The 9,958-nt window shown below is 40.7% G+C and overlaps 1 protein-coding gene across 1 annotated transcript; it reads left to right on the forward strand.

Moving 5' to 3' along the window:
• The first annotated feature begins 1,623 nt into the window (after nucleotides 1-1,623).
• Nucleotides 1,624-9,697, forward strand: HTR1E (5-hydroxytryptamine receptor 1E). The gene is made up of 2 exons (XM_073335141.1): nucleotides 1,624-2,730; nucleotides 9,434-9,697. Exon 1 carries the CDS (start codon nucleotides 1,624-1,626, stop codon nucleotides 2,716-2,718), a length of 1,095 nt encoding a protein of 364 aa, XP_073191242.1. The 3' UTR covers nucleotides 2,719-2,730; nucleotides 9,434-9,697.
• The last annotated feature ends 261 nt before the right edge of the window (nucleotides 9,698-9,958 follow it).

The raw sequence follows: 9,958 nt of genomic DNA on the forward strand, positions 1-9,958 counted from the left end.
GATATGTGAGCTTCTATCATTCTTTTCACACTTGTTTTTAATTAAGAGAACTGGGTAGTTATATAAGAGGAGAGAACTTAGCTTTCAGGAGGTCTCTTTTGCTTTCATTTAGACCAAACGTTTAAAACTCTTCCTATTTTGTTTGTGTACAACACATAATATTATAGATCCGTTTTCCACCATTAGGGTTGGATCCAGGTCCTGCTGATGTCAGTGGAGTCTTTCCACTGATGTGATTTAATGGAGCAGGCTTTACATTTGCCATGTCCTCTGTATTCAGCTTAATTATAACTGGTGCAGCAAAGTCACTTTTAAAAGCCTTCCTGGGAATCTAGAGCTGCCTACTGCAGCTGTTGCTAATGTAACACACTCAGCGCCTGGAGGTGGTGCTGCATCCCATCTAGTGGCACTGAGACCACTTAGGTTAATGAATCTGCTATAGCCTTAGCTAAGGGCTCATGGCTTTTAGCTCATGCAGTGGAGACTCGTACACTAAGCTCCAGAGGTCTCAGGTTCGATTCCAACAACTGGGGTCTCTCGGTATTCCACTAAGAGCAAAGTCAGTCCTGCACATCATGAATACCCAGAATTCTCACTGACCCCAGTGGGCTTGAGATGGGAAAGGAATACGGAGTAAGGTCTGCAATCTGCAATTGTCATTTGAACTTTTTCAAAATAAAAAACTAAAGGTTTTGTTTCAAAATAGGATCTTTTGAGATTTCTTGGTGCTTGTCATCTCACTGGCTTGTGTGACAGTAAGAAGTTGATGTAACCCTCAAAGCAAATGCATATGCTTTTTGTCTCTCTCCTCCAAAGGCATGCACAGTAGGATATGGCAAATGTCAGCAGTAATTACACAAAACTGCATAGCCTCTTAGCAACACTAATGTACTATGTGATGCTGAATGTGTGTTATGAAACTTTAAACATTTGTTTGAAAGCTGCTTATTATGCAATAATCTGGGTATTTTTTTTAAATGTGCTGTTTCCAGGATATTAAAGACAGACATGTGAATATGAAAAATGAATTGAAATCTATGAAAAGCTAGTAAGCATTAGTTGAAATGGGCTTTTGTTTTAAACAAGATATGCAGGAGTAATGTGTTTTAAGACCGCAATTAAAGTAACAGGATAGATTTTCTCTACTCATAATGGTTTGGAATTTGACTTGCAAAGAAAGAAAAGAACTGGATCCTAAGAGGATGTAAATTGGCATAGATTTACTGAAGTGAATGGAGCTACACCAGTTTATACCTGCTGAGTATGTAGCCCAAAAGTGTTCTTTGGGACTAAGCAGTAGCGGGAAAACTGAAGAGCAGTGAGGGAGAAATGGAAGTTACCAACATTCTTGTTTGAGGCAGTAACATTAAAAGACTAGGTTTTTTACAGAAGAAAAGTTGGATTTTTCTACATTGATTAACTGATATAATTTTTATCTTCTAGGAACACTGGATGTTCTGAGCAGAAGGAAAAACTGGATGTTCTGAGCTGATCTAGCGAAAATGGGACAAATAATTTGACATCTGAAGCTTTTCTCAAATGGAGGAATTTTGAACAGGAGCCATTAACATCTAGAAGTGGCAGCCTTTTTCTCTGTGCATCCTGGGGCGGGGGGAGGGGGGAATGAATTTCACAAACTGCACAACAGAAGCCAGCGTGGCTGTCAAACCCAAAACGGTCACCGAAAAGATGCTTGTTACCCTGACCTTGGCCTTAATCACAATTTTGACTATGCTGCTGAACTCTGCTGTAATTACAGCAATTGGCACCACCAAGAAACTACACCAGCCTGCAAATTACTTAATATGTTCCCTAGCTGTGACAGATCTGCTTGTTGCTCTTTTAGTCATGCCCTTGAGCATTACATACATAGTGATGGATACGTGGACTCTGGGATACTTCATCTGTGAGATATGGCTTAGCGTTGACATGACCTGCTGCACGTGTTCAATTCTTCATCTTTGTGTCATTGCACTGGATAGATACTGGGCAATCACAGATGCTATTGAATACGCCAGGAAAAGAACGGCAAAAAGGGCCGGGCTTATGATAGTCACTGTATGGACTATATCCATTTTCATTTCGATGCCACCTTTGTTTTGGAGAAATCATCACAGCGTCACTATTCCCAGCGAGTGTCGCATTCAACACGATCACGTGATCTACACTATTTACTCCACTTTTGGGGCATTTTATATCCCCTTGATGCTAATACTGATCCTCTATTACAGAATTTACCATGCTGCAAAGAGCCTATACCAAAAACGGGGGTCAAGCCGCCACCTAAGCAACAGGAGCACGGACAGCCAAAATTCTTTTGCCAGTTGTAAGCTCACGCAGACATTCTGCGTGTCAGACTTCTCGACATCTGACCCAACCACGGAATTTGATAAAATACATGCATCAGTGAGAATTCCTCCTATTGATAATGACCTGGAGCTGGCTGGTGACCGTCAGCAGATTTCCAGTACACGGGAACGAAAGGCTGCTCGCATCCTGGGACTGATCTTAGGGGCTTTCATCTTGTCGTGGTTGCCATTTTTCATTAAGGAGCTTATTGTGGGCCTGAGTGTTCGCACGGTGTCTGCAGAAGTAGCTGACTTTTTGACATGGCTTGGCTATGTCAACTCCCTTATCAACCCTCTGCTGTACACTAGTTTTAATGACGATTTTAAGCTGGCCTTTAAAAAGCTTATTCGGTGTTGGGAAAATTCTTAAAAGCACCTAAAGGTAGATATAACATGATGCCCTGGCCTTAAGAATGAGTAAAATGAGCTGAATTTGGCAACATTTTGCTTGGTAAAGGGGATTTTTGTGTTTGTCTTTATGCTTGACTTCTCTTTGGCCTGTAACTTGTTTTGCTGTTTTCTACCTCTCATGTTATTATGGTACATAGTTTCAAACACATTTTATTATATTGAGGCACAGAATTCTTGAGAAAATAAACCAAAAACCCCAGTTATCCATTCATTTTTAAAATATCTTATTTAAGCAACAATTTAAAAAATACATATTTATAAAACAAATGGTTGATTTAACTTGCACTATGACATGGAGGTTTAAAATCTATATCCATATAAGTACTTACCTGGTTAAGAATAAACTCAGCTCTTGATCATGTCACTTAATGAGTGCAAAGTGAGCTGTAAACCTGCAATGTGGTATTCAGAGAAAACCAGTTATTTTCCTTCTGAATGGTAATTTTCATCTTAGTTTATTCCCAAATAAACCTACTCAGAACACATTCTGCTCTCCTTACACAACTGCTAATCTGGAGTAAATCCAGATAACAGAGCAATACTTGGCTCATTCCTTCTAAAAAAGGAGCCTGGCATATACTCAAAGAAAACGTTTTGTTTTAGTTGGTGCCTCTTTAAAGTCACACAGCTAGATTCACACAGCTAGGGAACCCAGCTACAGAACTGGTCCTTATTATTGAAAGTGCTTCCTGTGTGGGCAAAAGAGTGGAGACGCTGACTGCCATCTATTTTATTGTCAGAAGCCCTTGTCTTCCGGGCCAGGGTCCCCACAACATGGAGACACCAGAACATCTGCATTCTCTTTCCTTTTCTGAATCACTTTAGGCATTGTGGGGCACAGGAGACATGTATATAGCAATCTTCTGAGCCATGACCATATCTGTGGCTACTGCTTCCTAATTCCCTCCATCGGGAATAGAACCCTGGAACCCTTGTATTGTTCCCAGGAGCAAAGAGGCCAAAACAGCCAATAATCTACTCAAATACTTTGGGATACAGACAACACTATCTATCACTTGTCTGCTTAGCTAGCCTGCTTGGACGTCCAGCTTTCCTTTTACATGCAGGGCTCAAAGGGACAATAGGCTGTTCTCCACCCATAGGCAGAGAAGGTATAAGTTCCCTCAGGAAGTGGGAAGTACCAGACCCTCCCCTGTTTGTCGATACAAACCACTGCCAAGGTATTGTTGGCCATAGCTAGCACAGCCTGGCTGACAAGGTTGGGCACTAATGCCATTAAGGCATATCTGGCTGCTCTGAACTTGAAACAATGGTTACATTGCTGGAACTCCCTTCTTGTCCTATATGGACTTGGTCCCCTTGAGGATGGCACTGGTTGTCACCACAATGCTCTCTGACTCTGAAACTTCTCCTGCAGCTGCCAAAGCAGGGATCTGGAACCTTTTTGGCACTGGCATCAGGGAGTCAGATGACTATTTCTGGATTTCACTCCTTCCTGGCAGGGCAGGGGTGCTAATCACATGGCCCTGTGCCAAGGGGGCCAATGTGTCCACTGTTTGTCCCTAGGGCTCACACATCAAAGAAGGGTGCTCAATGCTTTACATGCAGATGGGCTCCAGAGGTGGCCCTTTGACAGAGGCTCATGCCTTGGCCATTGTGTCCATACTCCCTCCTCTGCTGGTGTTTAGAGCTGCACCAGCTGTCTGAAGGGCCCCAGCTGGGCAGGGGTTGTGGGCACCTTACACAGCCATGCCCCTCCAGTTAGGCTTTCTACTAGAGGGAACCTTTCCAACACTGTAACACAGGGGCAAATATAGCCTGTTTTAAATTCCACACACACCCGTTCACCTCTCTTTGCCATGAGAAGGAGAGGGGAAAGGGACTGAAGTGGCTGCACTGGGGAGAGGCACTTCAACAGGAAAGAACCCAGAGCATTACCTAGCCCATTGGCATAAGAGGTTAACCTACCAGTGCTATCTACAGAATGTGAAGAGCTTTACTTCTCATGCAACAGTAATTTCTTGATATAAAGTATTAGGTGGCCTGTTCTGATACTTGTCTAAAGAGAGAAGTCGTGCTAGAGGATAGAAAATTTGCTAATCACTCTTTTCCGGCAGCTATGGTAGGTATGCAGGCGGCTTCCGAAACAGATACACAAGCTGTAAAAATTCAAGAGCTGCACAACATTCATTTCTTCTCACTGCATTCTCTTCCCTCCAGCAACTGACTGCCACAACCACTCACACTACCAATTAGTGTTGGGCTTAAGATTTTATTTAATTTTAACACTCAGATAATTAATAGTAAAAACAGATGGAAATGTAACTTTCACATTTTCCTGTTAAATAGCTGACTAGACATTTCCTAATTAAGTCATCAGCTAGCCACAGAGCTACGTTTTCTAATGAATGATGAAGACACCACATTGATGAAGACATCCTGTACATTTCCCCCCGCCCCCGAGCAACCAAAGTTGAAAACAGTTCCACGGACTGTTTATTTACAATAGTTAAACTAAGCATTTAACTTGCTTGGAACTAATTGATGCAAATAAAAACATTCATTAACATGACACCACTGTTTGGTAACTTAATTTTACTTGTTTCAGTCTCCGTTGATTTATAAAGGGGTGGAGGAAAATTGAGAAGTTTTTGCTGTGTGATCTCTGCAACCATTGCTTCAGGTACTTCCCTCCAGTTCCATCCTGGATGCTCTCCAGTCAGGCTTCCAGCCATTCCACACCACTGACACTGCTCTCATCAAGATCTGTAATGACCACTTCATCGGCAAATCCCAGGGCCCCCACTCTGTCTTCATCCTCCCTGATTTCTCTGCTGCTTTTCACACTGTTAATCACATCCATCTTCCTTCAAAATCGAGTCCTTTTGTTTTCATTATAGTGTCCTTGGCTGCTTCTCTTCCTACCTCTCGTGTGATTCTTTCTGCATCTATTTGGTTGGATCCTCTCCCATTTGTCTTTCCTACTCTCCGAGGGGATCACACAGATCTGTCCTTGACTCCTTCCTCTTCACTGGCTACACTTTTCTTTGGGTGATCTCTACTTACACAGCTTCAACCACCATCTTTACACCACCAACTCACAAATCTACCTTTCCACTCCTGACTGTTTCTAACCAGTCCCATTTCTCAGCCCATCTCTCTCACATCTCTTCCTGGATGTCTCTCTGCCAACCTAAATTTAACATGGGCCAAACAATGCCTGATTTTTTCCTCCCAGGCCTTTCCCAATGCCCCCAATATCTTCCATTGTTAAAAGTATTACAGTACAACAGTCATCCAAGCCTGGTGAAGTATACAGAAAAAAGCAAATTCATGATGAACTCAAAGCAGCCAACTGGGCATTATAGTCCATAACAAAATAGCTCTCTTGATGTTAGGCCCCTGACTGGGCCAGGATAGGACAAGGTTCTGGCTTCACAAAAAGCTAGCCCTTAGCCTAGTAGAAGCAGCCAGTCCTTTTTATCTGGTCTGCTGGATTCTGATTGGCCTCTGCCTGCCCCCAGCCCTTCTAGGCACTGGAGGACCAACTCTCGCTGTTCTGCCTAGCTGATTATAGGAGGCCTCTCTAGGCAACCTCTGGAGATCCAAACTCGCTATTCTTCCCTTCCAGCAGGACACCTTTTTATGACGGGGTGCACCAAGAGGGCAGAGCCTCTGGCAAGGGCAGCAAACACGTGGGTACACCCCATCACACAATAGTACACTGAAGATTATCATGCTGATCTTCAAGGAGACAGAGATGATGATGAGCCTGGACCTTTAAGAGACAGTTAAAAAGAAAACCCCTGCCCAAAAAAGCTTGAAGTATAAAAGGCTAATTGTTAATATCTCATTACCAATCCCCTGGGTCACCCAGCCCCGCTTAGTTGTCATACACTATTTTTCCACCTACATGCAGCCTTTTTCCTGAACATTTAACAAGGAGCGAAGCAAACTACTGCCAGAATCACTGGGTTCATTTTGACACTAGATGTTAGCAGAACAAGTATTTTTAGTAATTCTATTTCCTGCTTTTACAGACCATTCCATTTTATCTGTATTTAGTTTCCAATATCAGAAAACAAACAGTACTACAGTATTGACGGGAAATACAATCTTCCAGTACAAGCGGAGAGATTGCTTGTGTGCTTTATGTAGTCTGTTTAATCACTTCAAACGTCAATATCAGAGATGCTGTTTTAGTTCACATTTTACACATTAAGTGATCCGTGGGAAGAATTATCTTAAATTGCTCTATTGCTTTAGTGGACATGGTAGATATAGGGATATATTTTATTAGACTAGCCAATAATTTACAAGCATGTATTACATAAGAATTCAGCTGAAAACAATATTCCCTTTGTAATTACTATCTGTTCTAGTCCTGAGGCTGACTAATTTTTAAAAAAAAATTAGTTGGTTAAATGCTAGTTTATCAGCTGGAAAGTTATTCTTTAAGGTGCCTATGTGTTACCCTAAAGATGAACATGTGACACTGACAACATCTACTTGTTTTTCCACAGGAACTTTTTCACTTCTTTATAAATTACATGATTATCCAACGTGCTAAAAATATTAATTCCCCTTCTCCCTACAATCTAATACTGCACTTGCAAAACTCATCTCAAGATGAATTAAGAATGAGGTGTCTAATCATATCAACAAGATCTTATGAATAAATCAGTAAGATTTAACAGAATTTAACCTGGGTTCTAGCCCAACTATGTAATTCAATAGGGACCACTACTTAGTCATTGTGGATCTGATCCAATGCTCATTGATGTGAACAGAAAGAATCCCATTGACTTCAGTGAGCATTATCAAGACTTGGAAGCATAGTTTCCTCCCAATTATGCCATCTCTCGTCCTATATTTTTCATGGGCAAGATCTTCAGATGATATAGCTGCATTGAATCAGTTGATTTACACCTGCGGAGGATCTTGCCCAGTGGTGACTGGAGTTTTAGTTTATATATTCATCTTCTTAAACATTTCTACAACTATTACTCTGAGTAAAAATATAACTACCATCTCATTGAAAATATGTACTGGATGAAAATATGAACCCTTATTTTTATGATCTAAAGAAAATATTTCTTTCACATCTTCCCCTCTTAATCACTAATCACGCTACTCTCAGATTCTTTTGGTATCTTCTTCCTCCTTGATTTTCACACACTCCTAACTTTTAGGAGGAATAAATCATTATTAATTATTTGTATTACAGTAGCATTTAGGAGCTGTAATGAAGGCCCAGGGCCCCATTGTGCTAAGCTATCACATGCTAGCTAACCCCTACCTTCTTCCTATTGTAGCTACAGGGTAACACTATGCATCTTAATTTCAGGCAGTGGAGTTGCAGGTTAGGATCCTGTTTCTGAACCCAAACTGTACTGTTGTGTTGCTCTGCATGTCCCAAAATATCATGTAGTTTTCTGAAAAATGACACTATTTCAGTGGTAGTTAAGTGATAGCCGCATACTGTATGTGATTTGTAAACTGCTTTGTGATCCTTTAGAACGAAAGGTATAATAAATCATTAACACTAACAGTGGATCACCATGACCCCATACCTCTTAAAAGCTTACTCCGGTATTTCTGTAGATGGAAACTACAGCTCCTCTTGTGCTGCCTTCCAAGATCTTGGATATCTGACACGTTAACCCTGACTGGTCTCACTTCTTCTCCCAAGATCAGATTCTAGTCAATGAATATGACTGCAGTGAGAGAGATGAGAAACTCTTAAATTCAAACCTAGTTTTGAATCTTTTGGTTTTTTCCATGTGTGCATTTTGATTTTCCCACCACCACAAAAACCAACCAATAAAATAGGGCAGGTAATTGTAACACATTTTGTCCCACTCCAATCACCGGCATCATGCTGTATAGAAAACATACAGAACAGCTACTTCACGTTTTGGAGAGTAATTTGTCATGCAGGAAGTTACTTCAATTAGGCACAAGCTCCCATGTTCTTGGGGTACTCAAATCTTTTCAAGTACTGTATTTTAGGACTATAAATGGACATTTTTGGATTAGATGAGTAAAAAAAAAATAAAGAAAAGAAGAAGACAACGACTGTCCTTTCAACTACACTTTATAAACCACATTACTTTCCTCAGTTCAGAAATAAAAATCTACCTTGGGGAGAAGGAGGGGGGAGTTCCTTTGTAAACCATTGTTTTATACTTAGATGACAGTTTAAGTTGGAATGCCGCAACTGCCAGTGATCAGTTTTTAAAAGAGCACAAAGAAATTCATCCAAGACATCACAGGGTACAAGTCTGGCAATTTACAGAGGTGACCTTTCCATGAGTCTAACAAGAAGTTATTGTTTCCTTCCAAGATTATCCACAATAACTTCCTCAGAGCAATAAAATGTTCCAGACAACTGACTCTCTTTTGTGATACAACCAGAAATAATCTCACTCACTTATAACAGAAGCAATCTGAGAAGCTACTGGGGTGCATGGATAAGCCCAAACAGACTTATTTTTCTGCTATATAACAAATCAGCCTCACACACACACTGAGAATTTTTCCCATTAGCTTCAAGTTTACTGGTCTCTATTATGGCTTTCCTTTTACTTATGTACATTGTAATGCTATCCATCATTTTGTTATTCACACACATATTTGAGGGATAAAAAAGTAGCAATAACTCTTGTATTTTGAGTTACAAATACAGGAAGTACTCTTTCTTTTTGTTGCAGATGTCAGAATTTCTTTTTGTGACTAGCCATTTAATCTGAAGTAGCCGGGGGGAAAAAAATCCTTCATCTAAATATGGATTTGGCTGCAGACATTTACCTAGGATTGCAGAAGTGGTTCCCAGGCATGGATAACTTTATCTGGTGCTTATATACAAGTCACAGGTAACAATCCTTCGATTATATCACGGCCATTGTCCTACTCTCTGGTAAAGAATGGTGTATCTGTACCCGCTGTATTTTCAATAATGATCAATAAAAGTCTGTGTTCTGTCCTATAATTTAAAAGAATAGCACATTTCCCCCTTTCTTCCTCTTCAAAACACCTTGTAAACAACTAGCCAAGTACGTCAGTGTAGTGTGGCCTGACCCCATGACTGACTATCCATAGCTAAGGTGATAGCAAGTTTTCCATTATTTTGTAATTTAAAAAGAAAATGTAGGTGTAATTAATTTTTTGAAAAATATTAACTCCTCCTTCCCTCGTGCCCCCAAGAATCTGAATTCTCCTGCTTGTTTTCTTCAGGA

The sequence above is a fragment of the Lepidochelys kempii genome, chromosome 3 (genome assembly GCF_965140265.1).
Source record: "Lepidochelys kempii isolate rLepKem1 chromosome 3, rLepKem1.hap2, whole genome shotgun sequence".
NCBI lineage: Eukaryota > Metazoa > Chordata > Testudines > Cheloniidae > Lepidochelys > Lepidochelys kempii.

Bases quoted from the DNA above. Each gene is read 5' to 3' on its own strand.
- HTR1E (XM_073335141.1), top strand. From the start codon at position 1,624: ATGAATTTCACAAACTGCACAACAGAAGCCAGCGTGGCTGTCAAACCC.